The following is a 22938-nucleotide window of genomic DNA, read 5'->3' as shown; positions in this document are numbered from 1 at the left end:
GCTCTTTGGATTTCCATTGTCAAATTGAAAGCCACTAATCATAGGATAAGTTATTGATTCAACCTAAAGTGAAGGATATTTATTGTCATCAATAACCTCAGCTGTGTTTTTCTCAGAAATATTTTTTATTTTAAAATTATTTAAAAAAGTATCTTTCGTTTATAAAATAAATTATATATTTATTTTGTCCTTATATTTTATGAAAATCATGATTAACAGAGGGCATTTTTTAATTGTATACAGAAGACAAGGTGGAGGAAAATTGTGACAGAAGCTCTTATCCTGTAGAGACTAAGTTGTGGTTGATTGCTATGTGATTTGACTCCATTATTCATCTATCTATAAATGGTATTTGCATATATGGAGAAGAAGAATCAGAAGTGGGGACGGAAGCAGCTTCCTCCTCAACTGCCAAATCCAATTCCGGTGATGCTGCCGATGGCGAGAATTAAGGTGGGGTTTAGTTAAAAATAAGGGTAAAACTGGAAATACAAAATGTTGGAGTGTATGAGTAAGTGATCGGTGCATGATGTAAAGGCTTAAAGAAAAGGAAATAATGGGGAAAAGGGGTGTAGAATAAAAAACGCTTGGTGCGATGAGAAAATAATGTGAGGTGTATGCAGTGAAAAGTGTAGGTGCAGCGAGTGAAATTGGAAATAAGCTCAAAAAGATACGGAACACACATGGGACGAGGAATTAGCAGGGGGCTTCTTCCTGCACCCTAGCTTTTTCTTGCTACACCCCTAAAGTTTTTCATATTTTGCCATTTTACTTCAAAAGAAAGTTGTGCACCGGAATGGATACTCCGATTGATGACTTTGGATTCGGAAATATGTATCGAATTACTAAATTCATAAAGTTTGACAACTCGAAAGATGCAATCCGATGAACAGCTTTTGAGAAGGTGTAGTTATCAGAATGATCAATTCAAAGTATATCTCTAAATTCGAAAAACAATAACCGAAATAATCCAATAGTTCTCGCCACGAATTGAAAAATTCATTCCGGAAATGCCTAATCGGGATTCGTCAATTTGGTTATGTCTAATCGGAACATAGTGGCATGTGTAACACCTCTCTTCTCTTTTCTTCTCTAGTGTGCGAGACCTTTCAACTATAGGATTAATGAGTTTGTTAGTTTGTTAAAACTGTTAGAATTGTTACTTAGAAGCAATAATCACTTTATTAAGGACAATGTCGCAACCAGAATCGCGACAGAGAAGACTAGCAAATTCTTATAAAAATAATTAATGATGTTTGAAAATCAGAGTTTGGAATCGTCACCATAGTTTATTCTGAAAAACTACGGAAAAACATAAAAATAAGACATGGTCTATGAAACAAGAGATTATGGATCCAGGAGTCGGTTACGCATAGGGAAGGTATTAGTATCCTACATCGCATGCCCAAGAGCAATACCTTTAATTGTACAGAGATGATGTCGTTTTCAAAATGATTATTTCCACCGAAAATAACAATACAAGACAATACAAATGAAAGAAAAATATTTTTTATTTTTAGGAAGCCCGACAAAGATTGACCTTGCTCCTAAACGTAGTTCTTTTAAAAATAAGTTTGGAAAGAAGTTTGAGAAATTGATTTGGAAAATTGAGGATAACGTAGTTCTAGCTCAGATTAAATGCATGAGAATTTGATATTTTTAGCTTTTTTGGATATTTTATATTTTTTGGTATTTTGATATAATATTTAGATTATGCGTAATGAGTGATAACTTTTTGGCAAGTATACCAAATCGTTACAAGTAATACAGTGATAAGTAAAAATGTATCGTTCTCCCAAGGAAATTTGAGTTACGTTAACCAATTAAAATTATTTATCAAGATCAATTACTGATGATATTTGTGATTTCAATTTGGATTTAAGCATGAAATTAACAATGTAAAAAAAATAAGATTTGAAAAATGCGATAAAAGATCACTGGAATTGGTCTTTGACTAACATTACAGTAAGATCCTGAACAACATATATTCTCTGTTCAAGCATTCACATGAGAGTATCTTGGTTCAATTCCTTAAAACAAGTTCTAAAATTATCTATTGAATTATTAATTCCTTAATTAATTCATCAGATAATTTTGCATTAAGTTCAGATGTGAGAATGACCAAAAATCACAGAAGTTATTCCTAGCGTAATTTACTTTTAGTTTCTTTTCTTACGTTTCTGGTTCTAAAAATACTTTCCAGTACAAAAGAACTTTTAAAGAGATTAATACTTCCGTATAATCAAAAGCAAGTCAAGAAAAGAACATGAACAAAAACATATATTGCACAGGAAATTAACATTAATGTTTCGTCATACAACCAATTCCAATGAACAGAAAATTTAGCCTATCCTAGACATCTCAAACGTACTCTTTACAGCAATTCCTTGCATAAAGTGAAGTCTTGATGTCTTGACAGGTCTCCTGGTCGTCTCCTGAATTCTCCAGTATTTCTCCGGCTATTTTCGTGTGTCAGAAGATGCTTTATGCCTTTCTGTCACGTCTTTTAAAACCACATAACTTCATTAATTTGCTCAGCGCACCGGTGTGTGTGCTATGCGAATTTCGTGTAACTGCTGTCTCTCAACTGATGTAATTCGCACAGCGCACAGGTATTGGTGCGCTATGCGAATTTGCTTTTTCTGGCAGTGCGAATTGAGTCTTGGGCTATGTGAGAATTGGCTGACAGACTCCCAATTATACATCTTTCCTGTACAATAATTTACAAAACAATCTACTTCCTATTACAATATTTCACTGAGTAATAATATGAAAAATGAGAAGATTGAGATCATTTATAAGTGTAAAAACAACTCTTTTTCACACTTATCAATGAGTACTAGGCTGATGCGTAAGATCGCACGAGTACTCACATGACTTTTTGTTTATTTTTATTGTTTTGCGTAATGAGCACTAGGCTGATGCGTACGATCGCACGAGTACTCATACGTTTTTTTTTATTTTATTATTTTGCGTAGTGAGCACTAGGCTGATGCGCACGATCGCAGGAGTATTCATATGGTTTTTTTGTTTATTTTTATATTTTGGATAATGAGTACTAGGCTAATGCGTACGATAGCACGAGTACTCATACCGCTATTTATATCATTATTTTTTTTAATTTTATATATTTGTTTTTATTTGTTATTTTATTATTATTTTTTAAGAGAGATTAGTTGAAGGATTTATGACACACAAATGTAAGAAAAACGTAACATAAAATAAATATTGTAGAAAGCAAGATAAATTTATAAACTAAAAAAATGATCAAAATGTGTAGATAAATAGAATAAAAAGAATATGTGTACCTTGTTGAAGATTTGCATGATGGAGGAAAACCTTACTTGCAATAAGTTGTGAGAAGAGGTAGATGGAAGGTGAAGAAGATGACCTTGGAGTAGAAATGGGGTGTAAGAGAAGAACGAATCAGAGTTTTGGTATGGAATGAAGAAGTTTGGTGCAAGAGAGAATAGATGGATATTGAGTAATGGTGTGTGTAATGGAGTGAAGAGAATGTGAGTATTGATAGAGTTAAGGATGGAGAAATATTAAATAAAATATAATCTTTTTAAAAATGAGTGGGAAAATGAGAAAAGGTTAAGGTGGAAATAAGCAAAAGAAATAATATAAAATGTTGGTGGAGAAATTAGGTGAAATAAAATATAGTAAATAGTAAAAGTTAATGTGAAAATTAAGTGAAAGAAATAATATGAAAAGTTTGTGGAGAAAGTAGGTGAAATAAAATATAGTAAATAGTAAAAGTTAATATGAAAATTAAGTGAAAGAAATAATATAAAAAGTTGGTGGAGAAAGTAGGTGAAATAAAATATAGTGAATAGTAAAAGTTAATATGGAGAATACGTGAAAGAAATAATATAAAAAGTGGATGGAGAAAGTAAGTGAAATAAAATATAGTAAATAGTAAAAGTTAATGTGAAAAATAAGTGAAAAAAATAATATAAAAAGTGGGTGGAAAAATTATGTGAAATAAAATATAAGAAAAAAAGTAAGTGGAAAAATTAGAAAAATTATGAAAAAAATAAAAATTAAATAAAATATATATATAAAAAACGTAATAGTAAATTTAATAGGTAGGTGATGTGGAAGGATGTGGAGGGTGATGTGGAGAGTGAGGTGTGATAAGAAAATAGGTGGTGAAGAAGTAAAAAAGTGTTGAATTATTTTGGGTCATTGGACTAAGGGTTAAAAAATTAATTTGGGGGTGCAAAGAGTAAAATAAATAGTATTTTTCATTTTTTTTCATTTTTTAGTTTTTTATTTTTCTGATGAATTTAATTTATCCGGACAAAATTGGGTGTTGATAAACAGTATGCAAGAATCATTCAGTTTTCAAAAGATTTTATTATTTTTAACGTACTATATATTTTATATTTCTCTTTTAATCTAATATATGTTTAAAGTCTAACTAGGACATAAATTGCACTCTAACCTTATCTACTATTATTTGTCAGAGATACAGGACAACTTTACCTTGAAGATGATTGGACATAGTAATGTCTACAAAGACCTCTATTACTTACAATCATTTTCTATTTTCGATCAAAATTTTGTTCCTAAATTTGTTCTTTTTTATAAATGTGTTGGTAATGACTTATGGCATTATATATTAGGCCATCTTGGACACAAAATCATATAACATATATGTAAAATTTTTCTTATGTTCAAATCCATCTAATATTGTTTGCTGATATCTTCCATTATGTCAAACAGCATAAACTACCCTTTCCCCAAAGCACCTTTGTATCTATTAATTATTTTGACTTGATGCATTGTGGTAAATTGGCCTTGTTCCTATACCCTCTATTCATGGTCATAGATATTTTTTTTACTATATTTGATAATTACAGCAGACACACTTAGGCCTTTTTGATGCATAATAAAGGTAAAAATAGAGATTTACACCAAATTTTTGTTGTAAAAATTAAAAATCAGTTTAGCAAAACCATTAAGATCATTAAATAAGATATTGGGCCTAAATTTGACTATGTTGCATTATATAACTCTTACGGTATTGATCACCAAAATAGTTGTGTTGAAACTCCTCAATAGAATTCTACTGCGGAGCGCAAATGATAACGATAATTTTTACCATTATTTGTGGTGCATTTTTATACCAAATCAACTCTCTTTGAGCATGAATCTTGCTTAATCCTCTCTTTTGTCTTACTTTTGTGAATAGGTTTAGTCTAGGTTATACTTAATGGTTTTCATCCCTAATTCCCTCATTTTGTAGGCAGATTGTGTGCATTGGAAGAATATCAAAACCATCAAGGAGTTGGAACCCAGGAGAAACAGCAAAAGCACCAAACTAGAATGTTGATGAAGGCTCGCAAGCTCACCTGGACGCCCCTTCCAGGGGCGTTGAGTGCCATTGTCTCGCAGTCTTGCCTGGGCGCTCCCTCTAGGGACGCTGAGCGTCATTGCCTCGCAAGCTCGCCTAGGCACCCTCTTGTCTAGGCGTGAGTGCGACACTTGTTGATGTGACACCCTAGACCTATTTAAGGCTACCATGCAACGAGGGTGCCATCTTTTGGCTGCTGAAGCACGAACCTTAGAGTTTTGGACCTCTTGGAGCAAGTCTGGGTGTGTGGGAGCTCTTCCTTCTTCTTCCTTGGGTCTCCATTCCTTTCCATTTCTTCCATTGTAAGCTCAAGTTGTCATTGACAAAGGATAGCTAACTTCATTTCTTGTTAGGGAAATATGTAACCTATGAACTTCATGTATATGAACATGTTTTGAATATATTAAGCTTCTTTCATTGAATGCTAGTGGTTTTCTCCTACTCTTATGTTTGTTATGTTTTGGCCATTCATAACTTGATGTTTGGGTTTGTTTGTTATTGGAAGATAGCTCATGAACCATGACTTGGAGTAAGCTACCTAAAGGAAATAGTATCTAGAAATGGAGCTAGCACCTTTAGTTGCCATGAACTTCTTTTCTTAATGCAGAGTTGATTATTAGGATTTTCAAGAGATTAGAGTCTAATAACCAAGTCTAGGCTTTTTACACCACAGAATTGGGTTCTAAGTAATCTAGTAAGTTGACATTAGCATTTTAATGAAGAAGATGAGTTTTAATATGCATGAAAGTGAAGTAGGTGAAGTCTAACCCCAACATTACCATTTCATTCTTTCAAATCTCATTCATTTCCAAGTGTTTTTTGCTACAAAAGATCATTTTACTATTCACACAATTTGTTTACTTTAAGTGCATTTAAACCTTACTTAATGGAATCATTCTTTATTCTTAATTAGTTAAACAATTATACGATCATTTAGTGTTACACGAGTCTTTTGGGAAATGATATCTGGTCTTATCGATTTATTACTTGATACAATTCGGTACGCTTGCCGAGGTCTTAACAACAAACATTAAAATATATTGGATAAAACCCACAATCTTCTTTTCCAATCAAATATTCCTAATACTTACTGGTCTTATGTTGTCTCTCATTTCATTTATTTGATAAATAGGTTGTCTACCCCTGTTCTTAATGATAACACTCCCTATGACCTAATGTATGACACTTCTCTTACTTATCTAACCTCGAAAGCCTTTTGTTGCTTATACTTTGCTTCCACTCTAAAAAACATCAAAAATAAACTTGACTCCAGGGCTAGAAAGGGTGTTTTCCTAGGCTATAAGAATGGTGTGAAAGGATACATAGTGTTTAACATTAATACTAGGGAAATATTTTTAAGTAAGAATGTCATCTTTTATGAAAATGTTTTCCCTTATAAAAACTAATCAGGCAACCAACAATAATAAAGAAATGAAAATGATTTTTTAATAACTTTTTATGTGATTATGACTGTGATGAAATATAAAACCTTGTTGAGAATGACAATACTCGACAAACACCTACTGAAAGTGAAGATGCCAACACCAACAATAACACCAATCCTACTGAGGACAAAGAAGGTCACAGTTAAGAAGATTCACCAAAGTCAGAAGAACCTCTAGATACCTAAATGACTATATACATCAGGTTAATCAATCCTTATCTAAATCCTTATTTTGTCTCAATTTAGTCCTTTCTTTTTAAATTAAACAATTTTGTTCCTCCCCAAATTCAAACAAAATTTGATTTATATTTAAATCTTTACAAATATTTTTCTTAAAATTGATATTTTTATTAAATATTTTTAACAAGATTAAGTTTATTTATATTTATGTTTAGTTAATTATATAAATGTTAATTATGTTTTTTTAAAAGAATGATAAGTCAAAATTTATCCCCACCCGCCACCGTTTAACTAGTACAATATGACTGTGAAAAAGGATGTGAATTAGTTTCCAATAATTTAAGAAAATTTAGAGATAATGAAAATAGAAAGTGTTTATAAAGACTACGAAACATGGAAATGAATAATGAAATATATAGGAGTAATTAGTATTTTGGTTCTATATCCAAAGCAAATATTCAATCAATTTTTAATAATTTTTTTATTCAATTTAGTCTTAATTTTGTTTAAATTTGTGTAATGTTGACTTTTTTTATTAAATTGGTATTAACATCGTTTTATGGATACCATATAATAGTATCTTGAATTTTTATTTTTGTATTTTTTGTTTTCTTTTTTTTTAATTTTTTTCATTTTTCTTTCACTCGTCGGCTACCATGGCCAGTCATAGGCGTCGTTGTTGCCCCTCCCTCCTATCTCGCCAGAAGTGCTATCAATCAATCACCACCAGAGACCTTGTCGACGTTAATGCATCATTTTTCCTCTTCATTCTTCTTTCAATGTGCATACCGAATAAATCATGAAAAAGTAATTCGCCTAAATCTGCATGGATCCAGATAGAGAAATCAAGTATTTGTAGGTCTCAAATGTTATCATGTAATCCTATTTCAATTTGCTGATCACCTTTGATTCATCAACCTTGAAAAGTTCTTTTCTAAGGTTGATAAGTGTGAAAAAGAGTTATTTTTACACTTATAAATGAGCTCAATCTTGTAATTATTCATGTTGTTCCTCATTGAAAAGTTGTAATAGGTAGTAGATTGTTATGTAAAATATTATACACGAAAGGGTGTGTTATTGGGACTCTGTCAGCCAATTTTCGCAAAGCGAAAGCCAAAATTCGCATTGTCAAATGAAGGAAATTCGCATAGCGCACCAGTACATGTGCGCTGAGCGAATTAATGAAGTTAAATGGCTTTAAAAGACGTGACAGAAAGACAGAAACTATCTTCTGACACACGAACAAAGCGAGAAAAATACTGGAGAACTCATGAGACAATCAGGAGACCTTTCCAGACATCAAGACTTCACTTTCTGCAAGAAATTGTTGTAAAGAGTACGTTTGAGATGTCTAGGATAGGCTAAATTTTCTGTTCATTAGAACTGGTTGTATGACAACATATTAATGTAAATTTCCTGTGCAATATATTTTTCTATTCTTGTTCTTTTCTTGACTTGCTTTTGATTATATGGAAGTATAATTCTTTTTAAAAGTTCTTTTGTACTGGGAAGTATTTTTAGAACCAGAAACGTAAGAAAAGAAACTAAAAGTAACTACACTAGGAATATCTTCTGTGGTTTTGGTCATTCTCAACATCTGAATTTAATGCAAAATTATCTGCTGAATTAATTAAGGAATTAATAATTTAATAAATAATTTTAGAACTTGTTTTAAGGAACCATGAGCCCTCCACCACCACCAGCCATCATGGCATAGCGACCACCGTCACCCAGCAACACGCAAAGCGACTACCTGCGCACCACCACCCACCAAGAGTCGCCTACCAACCACTAGTCGCGCCACTCTCGCGTCACCGTGAAGCCACTATCGTGTCACCACTGTTACCCAAATTGCCATCAGGATCGCGCCACCACCACTGCCACTAGGGTCGCACTCGCTGCATCGGCACTGCCACCAGCCACCAACATCCACTATCGCGCCACCACCTATGGTGTTTTCGATTGGGGGTTGGCGGAGGTTGGGGTGAGGGCTTTTGGTGGAAAACAAAAATGGGGAGAGTTAGAAACCAAGTTTTGATTTCATAAACTCGAAGGTTGGGGGAGGTTAGGGGAGGGTTTTTGGTGGAAAATGGAAATGGGGAGAGAGGGAAACCAAGTTCTGATTTCATGACTGAGGATCGTTACCGACGATATTACCGGTGAATACATTCGTTGATAAGTAACGAAGTTCATTATCGACGACCATAGACCCGTCGGTAAATATCATTCTACACTCCGTTGGTATATTATCGATAAATATGTCTTAACAACGAATCATTAGTAGTCGATAATAATCAGTCAATAATATAGTATTTTCTTGTAGTGAACATTGAACTTAATTAGGACTTATTTTTTGAATTATTCCAACTAAACTAATAAAACATAATTAAGATAGAAATAACAAAGTTACATAATTATAATTATATAAGTTAAAAATAATTTATTAAACTAACATTTTTTTAACAAAGCGGTTTAATGTTTCGGTAGGTCCCTATTTTCGTCCAAAATATCAAATAGATCCCCTCCTTTTTCGACGTCTCAATTGGGTCCTTATTTTATAAAAATTGCATCAATTAGACCTCTACCGTTAAATTGAAGCTAACAGCGTTAATGTATCTTTGACGTGGCACAATATACTATGTTTTTAATTTACGTGCCTGAATGACGGAGATTTGAGTTGTTTTAAAATTAAAAAATTAAGGAAAACCATCGCCCCCTCCTCCCTCCGCCACTCCTCCTCCATCGGCCCCTCCCTTTTTTCACTATCGACCCCCTCCTTTTTTCACCATCGCCTCCGTCCTTTCCACACACCCCTCCTCCTCCCTTCCCAACCCCAACGTCGCCACCATCGCCGCCACTAACAACAACCCCAACACTGACACCACCAACAACACCTCCTCTGACTACTCTGTCTCCCCTTCCGTGAGCTCTTCAGAGAACACATCTGATCCCTCGAAGCATTAAAAAAAAGAATTAATTGTTTAGTATGTAAACGATAATAGTAAGGATACGTGGAGGTAGATGTTGCCTAAGGGAATGAGTACTTTCAAGATTCCTGACGCCTGCATGTCAAAATCTAAGGGCCGACGCGCCCACCACCACAACCATAGACTAATTCCTTATAATTTTTTCAAAGAAAACAGTAAAATCATGAATTTTAATTTTATTTTTCTTCGAGATGGGTGACCTAAATGCCAAACGGAGAAAATATAAGAACCCGTAAAAGTTTATCATTGATCCTACCTCAAAGCCCCTCTCTGCGACGCCCAATTTAGGTTTTCCAGTTTAGGTTTTTCCGATTGCGAAGCCATCCCGACAATTATCTCCGATTAATCCCGACAGTTATCTCCGATTACGGTGAGTCCGGTTTCATTTACCGCGCTGACAACGAAGATTCTACCACCTTGCCCTGACCCTTGGTCTTCATAAACCCTCAGAATGGTGGTCACCACGACCCCACTCTCAAGCAGAGACTCCAGCAACTCTCTGGTGGATCCCAATTCTTTTTTAATTTTTTATTTTTAAAACAACTCAAATCCACGTCATTCAGCCACATCAATTAAAAATATAGTCTATTGTGCCACGTCAAATATACATTAACGCCGTTAGATCCAATTTAATGGTAGGGGTCTAATTGATGCAATTTTTATAAAATAAGGATCCAATTGAGACGCCGAAAAAGAAAGAGAGATCTATTTGATATTCTGGACGAAAATAGAGACCTACTGAAACATTAAACCTAACAAAAGCATTATTTCCGTTACCTTTAATATGATAATGTATTAATGTTGAACTTTGAATTTGTTGAAAAAATCATTATTAGTCTTAAATGGTTGTTATTCAAATAATGTAGCAATTAATCTTTTGTATAATAAATATTTTGATTAGCAAATGGCCTTTTCTGAATTGAAAACATTAATAAATGTGTTTGTAAAGGAAGTACAGTAATTGGGGATAGGGCCACAAATGAGAGTGAAACGGCTAGAGGTAGTGTTTGGCTCTCATCGATTTTTGAACAAGTTGAGCACAAACGCTTCCGTTTCACGCCTATTCCGCGTTGTCTTTGTTTGTCCTTTTAACTCATTCTTCTTCAAACACTACAAATTCCTAGGTAATCTATTCTGCGTTACTTTTCTTATTCGTCTCATTCATGCAATTCCTCCTTCAACATCTTTTCATTTTCAAATATTAATCTAATTTCATTTCCATTTTATTCTGCAACAAAGGACATCATGAGTGCTTCTTCCTGCAGAAAACTTCACATGGTATGTGCCCACAAAACTTTTCCTCTATATTTTCTACTTCTTAAATTAAATTCAGTGCCATTTAGCATATACTTTAATTTCTTAGCTCTACTCTTATAAATTTAAATATTTCCCCTTTCACACAAAATAGTTGCGTAGGAAAAAATATGCTTATTTTACCAGCTTTATTTTCTATGCTTAGTTCAGTTTATAAAGAATTTATAGAGCACAGTTTGTGAACTAAGGGGAGAATGATATTATCAAATGCAATTGGATTATTATTTAGCCGGAGAAGAAACATGAAATGAAAGAATTATTAACATTTGATTTCTTCGGTTCAATTTCATACAAAAATCAAGAAGTAAAAAAAGTATGATAAGTTTTAGGTTTTTTAAGCTTTTACAACATTTTGTTTCAATGAAATTATCACACTCTTCAAGCATAGAAAGCAAGAAAAATTTCAATCAAGCTTCAATATTCTATTTTATTGATATTTTTTTATCAAAATTAGATTGGTCTGCTAAAAATTAAACTTCAACAAAAATTATTTTTTGTCAAAAACTATATTGATTAACCCTATATATATATATATATATATATATATATATATATATATATATATATATATATATATATATATAAGAGATAAAAGAATATTTTTTTCTTATAAAACATTTATTGCAATATATATTCAATTCAATATAACTAATATTTGAACATTATGGTGTATGTTTATTAAATATCTTACTTTTAATATAAATTTTATATTAAAATGTATTATTTAGTAAAAGTAATCATTAAATACACAAACACAAATATTGAAATAGTGATTACTTTTATTGTCATTTAAAAAATTAACTTACAAAACATACTTAAAAATCGAATTCTTCTTTCAAAGTATTAGTTATTGTATTTATTGACATTAATAATAATATTAAATTTTGGTTTTACTACATAGATGTAATATATCATGCGAACCTCTACAGATGAAATATATTTAATAAACCTAGAGTAGTTTTTTTCAAAATTTAATGTCTTAACATATATAAATATATAAAGAGAGCTTAATTTCTATAAACATTCCTGTGAATTGTTAGTCAATACATTAAACATTGTAATAAATATGACTTTTAATGTATTATAGTAAAGGACAAAGAAAATTAATTATCATAAAAAGTTATTTTAGTGATATTATAGAATTTCTTTGTAACGTCAATCCTAACGCTGTTTTATTTAAAGCAGTTAGTAAATGTATTATTTAGATAAATGAATTTCTAATATATAGACTTTTTCAATAAACATAAAATTTTGGAATTTGATTGATAATTTTAGATTGTTAATTTATTCATATTCATTTATTTATATGATCTTGCAAACAAGTCTTTAATAGATTCTTATTGAATAGTCGTTTGCGACTTTGTATTTATTTGAGGATGATAAGTTAAATTAAGATCAATTTAGTCATATTAGCTTTATATAGTATCTATCGCAACCTAAAAGGAAAGTTAGAAGAGAACTTAGTATCTTTGTTAAATATTATACTTACAAGTACTCCAGGTAATCTATCTTCATAATAAATAAATAAAATCAAGTTTTAATATATTATTAGGATGAAAGACTTGACATATTCTTATAACCCCATCAATAATTATTATCTTTAACTCATCATTAGTAGATAAACATACTCTTTTAAACCTTAGTATCTCATTTGATCCAACTAAAAAATTAGTTTGATTAGTATTAACAATTTTCTGTACCTTTTTCAGACAATGTCAAGAAAATCATTAGTTCATATTACAACTAATATGATCATATTTTATTTAATTCAACCCAAAACACTCTATTCGCATTTTCTATTTCATTCAAAGGTTGATCTTTATAGATCAATTGGGTTAAAGGAGTCATATATTTGTGACTTCCTTTATGAACCTTCTACTGAACAGTCAACTGCACAAAACTCTATCTTTAAAATTGTCTTAGAATGACTCTAACTAGAGAACAACCTTAACTTCATAAAAATTAATAAAGATTCCCTCAATTGAGAAAACATGTTCGAAGAAGTACATCACTAGCGTCTAGAATCCTTCCTTAGACAATTCGACATACAATTACTTTTCTCTCAAAATATACAATATGGTCCTCAAGTGTAAAATAAACATCACCACAAATGGATATTTATATATATATATATATATATATATATGGTTTGAAAATCCTATTCCTATAAGATATAGTTGAGCATTAATCATCCGATGAGGCATAATTACATACATGTCTTAAAAATTATCCTTTTTCCATCTTTAATCTTTACTCTAATATAATGATCCCCATATCTCAAATAAATCTTGGAGAGTACCACCACTCCATGTAGCTGATCCAAAATAATTGTCAATGTTTGACAACAAATATTTATTGTCAACTTATTCAAGTGCTTGTATAATCAACGCATAATCTTGATTATTCATTTTTCTTCTTTATCAACGACATTGGAACACCCCACAGAAAAACACTTTGTCTAATTAATATTTTCTACAACAAATCTACAACCCATTTATTCAATTTTGCCAACTCTACTAATGTCATCATGTATGATGTCATGGATATTGGTCCACATTCTACACTATATCAATAAAGAAATCTATCTCTATTGAAGGTAGTAACTCATGAATCTCATTTGGAAACACATCCATGAATTCCTACACAACTTTCATATTTCCACTAAATTATCATCATTTGCCACCATTATAAAGCACTTTGCATCATCTTGTACATCTTGGAAAATGTACCCTTCTTCTAAAGACTAGCATACATAATTTTTTTTCATAATATATAAGAATGAGATTGATAAATAATTAATACATCTCTAAGATCACATTCATGTCCTTTAGAGTCATAAACAATAAGATTTATCTTGAACTTGCATATCCCTCAACAAACACCTTTCATCTAAAACATACCTAAGATGCAATCACCATACTAGATTTTGGGATAGACACCAATATATCACATTTCAGCTCTTAATGGAAGTTTCAACTATTCAATACATAATTTGAACACAAAAGAATGTGTCACTCCAAAGGTATACAACATTTTCAAGGATGAACCTTCTTAGAATATATTTTATGCATCAAATTATCTCATTGTCAACTCTACTGATATTAGACTTTATTGGTTGTCTTTGCTCACTACTATGGAATTCTACTACACTCAACTAAATGAAGTAACATCAATCTTAATCCAACAATCTTTAGACAAATAACTTGGCTTATGACATATAGATGATGTCTTTGAATAAAAAAATTATTAAATAACGACCAAGATCAAAATAATTAGCCACTAAGTTAGATATGTTTTATAAATTAAAAATTATTGATATCTAGAATACCTTTAATTATGAATAAAAGATTATAATTGATTTAGTAATTGAAATCTAAATTCATCTCTAACACTAGCTACCAAGATTTTAATTACTTACAATTAGTGATTTTAAATTATCCTTTAATCTTAAATTAGAGACTAATTTATACATTAATTTCTTGATAGCTAAAACTTTAGTGATGAATGTTAGTTTTTTGTTGGCCAACAATTTTTTGTCACCATAATATTGATGTAAAGTATTCATTAATTTCATCTTATTAATACTTTTCGAAAATATGAATTGGTGTACGATTTTAGAACTTGAACTCATCAATATACATTATAACGTAATGATATGGATTTCAGACAGTAAAATCTCAACACTCATTATAGTATTTATAAGGGAAGGGAAATAATAGCATTGACAAAAAAAATCAAAGGATAAATAATGATGGAATGAACATTGATTTCCTTTTATAGTACAAATTTATTTGACATTATTTACTTTGTAGGATGAACAAGTGACTGAACGAAAAATCCACAGACCAAGGTGGCTTGAGTCTTTTCTGAGAAAAATTTTCTTTAACTCGTGCTCAACTCATCCATTCCGTAAGAATGAGTTGAACAAGTATTGTATAAACTGCAATTTGTCAGTTTGCCAATACTGTCTAGCTTCGGGTCCTCATCGCCATCACAAAATACTGAAAATCTATAGACATGTTTATAAGGATGTTGTCTCTCTTGCAACCATGGAAAAGTATATTGATATCTCACAAATTCAGGTATGATATGATTTGATATGTTTTTATTTGTGTTAAATATTTTATATGTAACATTCAACATGAATGTTTTTCATGTTCTTCAAGAAATTATTTGGATAAATTGCCTATAAAAATTTATATTGTGGATTTATAAAATGGGAGTTTCCTAGGTGTTCTTTCAAAAAAAATGTTGGGAAATGTCATATGTAATAATTTTAAATGATGTCATACTAGTTTAGTTGGCTGTCAACTTTATAAAAAAATAAAATAAAAATTATAATTGATGTCTTCATATACAGTATAATTGTCATCTAAAATTGTCATAGCATTTGAAATTATTACATATAATATATTTTAATTGGATTAAGGTGAAATAGCAGCAAAACGTCTTTATTTAAAGCACACTCATGTAAAATTTATATCCTTAAAAGAATATAACCTATGTGTGATTTGGTTCCTTTCTGGTTGTTGCAGCCTTACAAATGCAACAAGCGACTGGTTATTTCACTGAATCCTCTACCACATTCTGGTTCAACGGCAAACAATGAGGCATCATGCAATACTTGCAAAAGAAAATTGACTGAACCTGAATTATATCGCTATTGCTCCATTTCTTGCAAGGTGATGATGATAATTTGGCAATCACAACCATGTTTTGTTCTTCATTGTGACATATTAAACTAAATTTATAATTTTAATCTCTTGCTGGTTTACATCTAAACTTGCAGGTTAGAGCTGTTTTAAGTAACCCTGATGATTCAACTCCTCCTTTCATTTCCATCCAGACTCCTCGTCTTCCCCCTCAGCAGGAAAAGCAAGAGGAAACTAATTCTGAACCTCAAAAGCCACAAAAGAGGAAAAGAAAGGGATCACCCCATAGAGCTCCCTTCTTCTGAAAGTCTCGTGTATGTCACATGCCCTTAATCTGGATATGGAAGATTGGAATAAATTGCATCTTGGAGTTTATTAACCCTGACATTTGAACTAAATATTATTACTCACATACTGTGTTTCAATTCTTAAATATTATGGATATTGGTATTTTCTGGATTGAACTTTGATATTATCATGTCATGTAGTAATATATATATATATATATATATATATATATATATATCGTGTTTTATTGTTGTAGATTTTGTTGTTGAAACAGAAAGAAATCTTTTAGCATTTCAGACACTATTAACACCATGCTTATGACAATATAGTAGGTCAATCTGATAGGATGGTTTAACTACTTTCTTTCATTTTAAAGAAATATAATCTAAATTGTCTAAATGATGAAGATTTCAAATTTCACAATTTGGGAAAATTATTCATCTGGAGAATATAAGAATCATTTTCGTCCCAGAAATATAAGAGGACGATTAGATATATTTTTGTTGTGCAGTGATAAATGTGTAACCGCAAAAAAGAAGACTCTATGAGAGATGGCTGATTCGTTTTCTCTAAAACTACGTTTTCAACTAGATTAAATTAAGAAGGTATTACAAAATAAAGAGCATTAGAATAGATGATTTTGTAGGTTAAGCTCAAACTTCTAAGAAAAAACTCAAAGGAAAGTATAACACTTCTTGATGATTAAACTTTAAAAAAGTAGCTGTAGACTGTCCTTTTAAGATATATCATATCGTCTACGTTTTGCTGAATATACAATATAATTTAATTTATTAACGGGTTTTTGGTATGAATTAAAACAATATTTTCAATTGCCAATATATATTAGATCTATTTACTAGATATAAATAGTCTATACGGGATAGACATTTTTTCCTTCTAAACGAGTTTTTCCTACGATTGTGAACTTTTTTTTGTAAGATTTCTTCATAAATATTAAATCCTCTTGATACACCTTGTGTTAACATAAGTTATCATTATGATTATTACGCATCTCAAGATGAAAACACGAGATTTTTTTTCTTATTTAAATGCTTAATGAATGGCCACATGTTATTCAATCTACAATAAGTTCAATACCATGCCAAATTTCACTACCAAAAGGTTTAATTTAACCTCTAAACTAGAGGAGAATCACCATGACCATTACATTAAGATATTAATGCGCTCAACTTTACCTTTTTATTGCGGTAGTTTATGATGTCAATGAATCAATTATTTTTTTTTATGTTACTGGTGCTACTTTTCAATCATTAATTAAATTATAACATTTACAAAGTTGATGAAGAAGTTTATACAATAACATCTAAAAGCACTTTAAATTGTTAACCCAAACCAAAGGAAAACACTATTTATGTGGAGTTTTGTAGGTAAAGCGCAAATTGAGACATGAACAAATCTAATTAAGACAAGTACTATTCCTTCCACTTACTATATCTTTCTTCACTGAATGAAAGTATCAGATCACCAAGGGGGAAAACAAAACGTTATTTCAAAAGGGACATTAAAACACCACGTTAACAGAAAGAAGTGTGAAAAAACTATAAGACGAAGATATATGAACAAATGAAACGAGAACAGAGACAGGTATTTCCTAACTTTGAGCAGCCAATGATACAGTAGTTTTTCCTCATTGTTGATTCCTTTCAACTTTCACATTGTTTTTTCTTCACTTGAAAGTATAAAATCACCAAGGAATAAAAAAACAAAGGGAGCTATTCTTTGGTATCACCCACATAAAACCAACGTCTCACATGGGAGACGTTAACATACCTCATTAACGAAAGGAGGTGTGAAAAAAATAAGACCAAAATATATGAACAAATGAATTGAGAATAGAAAAAAAAAAAGGTATACTCTAATTCTAAGCAACTATGTTACAACAGTGTTTAATCACGCATATACTCGTATTCTAGTATAAGAGAAGGGTCTGCTGGAATGAGAAAAGAATCAGGAGAATCTGAACAAAAGGATGATTCGGTCCTGGAGGGTACGAGTGAATCACAGCAACCAGTGCAGACAAAAAGTGGTGGCACTGTCTCAGAATCGTCTATGCCACAGCAGCGAGTATGCTGCCACACTTCACAAATGTCACAAGCCACCATTCTCTCCCCATCATCATCTTGAGCTCCACACTCGCATCTCACCTTCCAGTTGTCAGATCCACCCTGATACTTCAAATTGGTGCACAAATCAATGGCAATTCCCCTCACACAAAGTTCTACACCGGACTGGATTAGTCCAAACAGCACTTCCTCATCACTTACTCCCATAAGTTGTTTAATGTCTGTCACTATAAGCCTTTCTGCAATGCAGTAAGTGTCCCTAAGAGCAGCCTCAGAAGCCCTCTTCAAGTCTCCAACCGTTGCATGCAGTGGAACCACCACAACCTCACCACATGGTAGACCTTTCAACTCATACTTCTTGTCCACAAAATTTGGTTGCAGTCGGCAAATGAATGTCAATGACTGCTCCTCTATTTCATCCCTCTCTGCCCACTCTTTTACGAAATATCTGCTGTCTAGAATTGTCTGAATGGCCAAGTCCACTATTTCTGAATCGGGGTAGCCCAATAGCACATTCTTGTACAAAAACAGTACGTCGCAGTAAACATCGTTACCAGGCACCCAAGATGACTCTACAACTTGTTGATCTACATAAGCCATCACCTCAGTCTCCAATTCAGGGGCTTTGTACCCGTTGCCAAGATCGTGAATTGTGTACTCTAGAATTCTAGTTGACGGATTCACCATCCGACGAACAACATAGTTTCCAACAATGACATTGTTGAGTGATTTAAGTACATAATCAAGTAAACCTGTGTCACCAATGTGAAGCCTAGCTGCATCTCTCACATCTTGCCTTGCCATCCCACCTGTGCCTGGTTTAACAGCCTTGTTTTCTTTCAGTGCGTCCACAATCACTTGAGCGGCAAACTCTAGCCTTCTTGTGGGCCACCTACTATCCATGTTAGTCACTGCATTGCTGAACTTCTTATACCTAACAGATTTCTCCTTCATGGAATTTGATCTGGTTGAAAGAGTGTGTTTGGTTGAATTTCTTGACATTAATGCTGAACAGGTAGAATCAGCAGCTGCGGCGGCGGCAGAATAGGAGACTGTTGTCTTAGGCGCTGGAGCACGGGAAGACTTTACGGTAAGCATAAACCTTAGAAGATCCCTGAGTGAGATAATATGAGTCTCACTCATATCTCTATAGCACCGAATCATTTGTTTGATTTCTTTGTTGTACTTTGTCTTACTCAAATCTTTTGCAATCATGTCTAGCTCCAAGGAGCCAAGCGTTGTCATTGCTTCATTGTAGTCTGATTCTGTCACTCCAAAGCTTCCACGGCAAAATCTATAACCCCATCTGCCAAACCAGGAGTGTCCATAGGCGACTCCATGAAGTAAGCGAAGGTCCATAGACCTCTTACACGAAACATCTTCAACTGCAACTTTCCTGCCATACAAAGCAAGTATCATATAAACATCGACCCTTGAACGCTCAATAAATTAATTTAAAACAACGAGAATGAAGATGAACGTTGAGTTGGGGTTTTATTTACCTTACTCGGAGGTTGGTACATACCCTATCCCATAGATCCATAATCTCTCTGCCACTAAGAACCTTGGAACCTCCTTCAATGCCATTTACACAGAGCAAATGGCCATATCCATTGCAATGAATCACCCCATGCAACAGATGCCTCTGACTATCTATAGAATCTTCATCTAAGGGCCTATGCCACCCACTGTCCATCGGGATTATAAAATGATACCTTCTCTTTGATACAAAATGGCCACTCCAACCTATCAATTATTAACCAAACAGGGTATTTATATCAGCATCATCCAATTTTAGTTTCTAAAACCCACTCAGAAGTCATCAAACCTCCAACCAACAGTATTCATAATAAATGAATCATCACTTTTGGAAAACTAGTCGAAAAAATGCTTCTTTTTTCGTTTCTAATGACTAAAATATCATTTTTTTTTTCACTTTGTCTCTGTTTTCAGAAGTATGTATGATAAAAAATGAATGAAAAGTTTTTTTTTAGCTTTACAAACTTTTAAAATTGAAAAAGTATGATTTTTTTTAATTCAAAATGTAAGATAAAAGTTAAACTAACATTTTCTCAAACTAACTAAATCACTAATATATCCCTCTCAAGAGTCATAGGCTAAGTCTACCCTGCGATAGAAAATTCCAAAATTAGAAACAACCATCAATGTCAAAACCGGCACCCGAAAGAGCTAACTCCATCTCGACGAGAACAAATTACGAAACACGTAAAAAAGAAACCCTTTTCACGAGCAGAACGCAATCACCGCCATTTCAGAAAAGAGCTAAAAAACCCAAACTTGAGCCAACCCCATTTCAAGAAACAGAAACCAAAGGAAACCCAAGAAATCGAAATCGGAAACGAACCTACGCAGCGGCAGTGATCGCAGAAGGGGTGCGAAGAGTGGTAGACGTGCTCTTCGACGGTGTAAAGAGGAGCCATTACGTTGGACTTATCATGGATGAGAAGGGTACACCATAGGGGATTCCCGGAGACACTATAATCTTCAGGTTCTCCAGCTTCTTGAAGGAAAACCCGAACGTTATCGCGGAAAGTACCCAAAGGTACAATTGGGATACCAGGGTCACCGAATGAATGAAACCTGAAAAATTTTGGCCATCGTTTTCGCTTCTTGCAAGCTTCGATGAGAGCAAAAGACATTGCGAATTGACGAATATGAGAAAATGGCTTCGGCTTCGATTACGATCACTCTCGCATCGTGATTTGGTGCGAGGAACAGAGCCCAGTGCAAACCAGAGAAGAGAGCAGAAGAGAGCTTTAACTCAACAAACTAATTCCGTTATAAAGCATTGGCGCCTTTGAATAGCTTCACGTGGGTATATACGTCATTTCGCGTGGAAACTTTAAGTTTGGTGGAGGAGCTGTGCTAAGCGTTGATGATGTATCATCGACGGTCAGAACCCGGACAACGAGTAGAGAAAAAAAAAAAGTAAAGTTCATTGTCAAAATTTATCTAATAACATAAAGATTTCACCATGGAATTTTTTTTTTAATTTAAGTTAAATATGGTTTTTATTTTCAAATTTTAAAAAATAATGTTAATATCTCTAATTTAAAAAAAAAAATACAAACTTATTGTTTAAAGATTAAAAATGGTTTCGAGAAAACATGTTAGTCTTTGAAATTTAATATTTGATACTGAAAGCATATTTCTTTTTAAAATGGGACACTAAATTTAAAAGAAAATTGAGAAACTAAAGTATTTTTTTTTACATGTGGAAGTTGGTGGCAGAGGAACATGTTGTGTATGGACTCTAAGATTTGGGAATGAAAGATTTGTGTATCTTTAGTGGGACAATGAGGGTTGTCTGATAATTTTGCTTCTACGCGGCACGTCGAAAACGGATGGGGTGACCTACTTTTCTCGGCCAGCTCCATAATTGTGGGCTTCAAGGTATTTTAGTCACATATTTAATAAAAAAAATTGAAAAGAAAGAAAACTTTAGCAAAATTATTGGAAATATTTTTATCCCAAGTCTCAAATCCTCCAAAAATTAAAAATTTTACATATTTTTCGATGATTTTGGTTACCAATATCTTATTGGAAGCAAATTTCACTAACAAAAAAAAAAGTACTAATAAAGACTTAAATAAACGTTATAAAATGTACAAGGATGGATAGATTGACCTGATCTTTATGAAAATCTTTAGCCCGAGAAAAATTTATTGGAGAGACAATACTTAGATTTTTCAGCACTTTATTCACAATACATAATAAGTCAAAAGAATGGATATAAACTAATGTATCATGTCCTATGTTTATAGTAAGTGAGAACCTTACTTTACATGGTTGACTTTACAGTATGAAAATCATTTTATGAAAAAAAAAAGTATTTTTTGAATTATGTAATATATAAGTTTATTTTAATGTAAAAAAATAATTTGTAGATTGTGTAACTTAAAACTCAGAAATGACATTTGTAGTGTGAAATATATAATAGAAAACTAAAATTTAGATTGTATAATATGAAATTTTCTTTTTTTATGCAAAAGTAAAAATTGACTAAAAGCTGCTGAATTATACAATTTTAATTTTTTTATTTTAAAAAGTTACAAATTGTATAATCTAAAAGTCATTTTTTTTCATAAATCATAAGAATAAAGTAGATATTAGGAATGAAAAATGAACATCTTCCAATATATATTGTTTGAACTCGCGACGAAATTTATTTTTCATACGGAATATGATAGACATAAGTAAAATTTTATTATTTTCTTAAAATCAGGTAATCTTTCATTCCCATACTCATTTGCGTTGTCATAACCATTCTTATTTTAAATTACTAAAATACTTTTAACTTATTAAGTATTTAATATATATATATATATATATATATATATATATATATATATATATATATATTAACTTTAGTTTGATTGTCATTTTTCCTGCAATATTAACTTTTTTTTAACTATTGAGCACTAGATCAAGTTCATTTTGAATGCATAATTCTATATGTAATTCATTTGATAAAATATTTGAAAAGTTCAATCTAGTTTATATGATATGAATTTCAGACAGAGAAATAATCTCAGGGTCATATCGAGCTAATTCACAAGCACAAGATAGATCATATATTCGTCTCAAAACACATCTATAACTTCCA

At 32.1% G+C, this 22938-nt stretch overlaps 2 protein-coding genes across 2 annotated transcripts; one reads left to right on the top strand and one right to left on the bottom strand.

Moving 5' to 3' along the window:
- Window positions 1-345: 345 nt before the first annotated feature.
- On the top strand, window positions 346-16378 carry LOC124829078 (protein RGF1 INDUCIBLE TRANSCRIPTION FACTOR 1-like). The gene is made up of 4 exons (XM_047302531.2): window positions 346-453; window positions 15100-15369; window positions 15823-15969; window positions 16077-16378. Exons 1-4 carry the CDS (start codon window positions 346-348, stop codon window positions 16242-16244), a joined length of 693 nt encoding a protein of 230 aa, XP_047158487.2. The 3' UTR covers window positions 16245-16378.
- A 1436-nt stretch (window positions 16379-17814) lies between these two features.
- On the bottom strand, window positions 17815-21049 carry MMD1 (RING/FYVE/PHD zinc finger superfamily protein). Its single transcript, XM_047302532.2, has 3 exons — window positions 20677-21049; window positions 19814-20057; window positions 17815-19707 (listed from the first exon to the last, which is right to left on the bottom strand). Exons 1-3 carry the CDS (start codon window positions 20969-20971, stop codon window positions 18135-18137), a joined length of 2112 nt encoding a protein of 703 aa, XP_047158488.1. The 5' UTR covers window positions 20972-21049; the 3' UTR covers window positions 17815-18134.
- Between the last annotated feature and the right edge of the window lie 1889 nt (window positions 21050-22938).

Source organism: Vigna umbellata, chromosome 1, assembly GCF_029865625.1.
Source record: "Vigna umbellata cultivar VRB3 chromosome 1, Vumbellata_1.0, whole genome shotgun sequence".
NCBI lineage: Eukaryota > Viridiplantae > Streptophyta > Magnoliopsida > Fabales > Fabaceae > Vigna > Vigna umbellata.
This window is presented reverse-complemented; position numbering and strand designations above follow the sequence as displayed.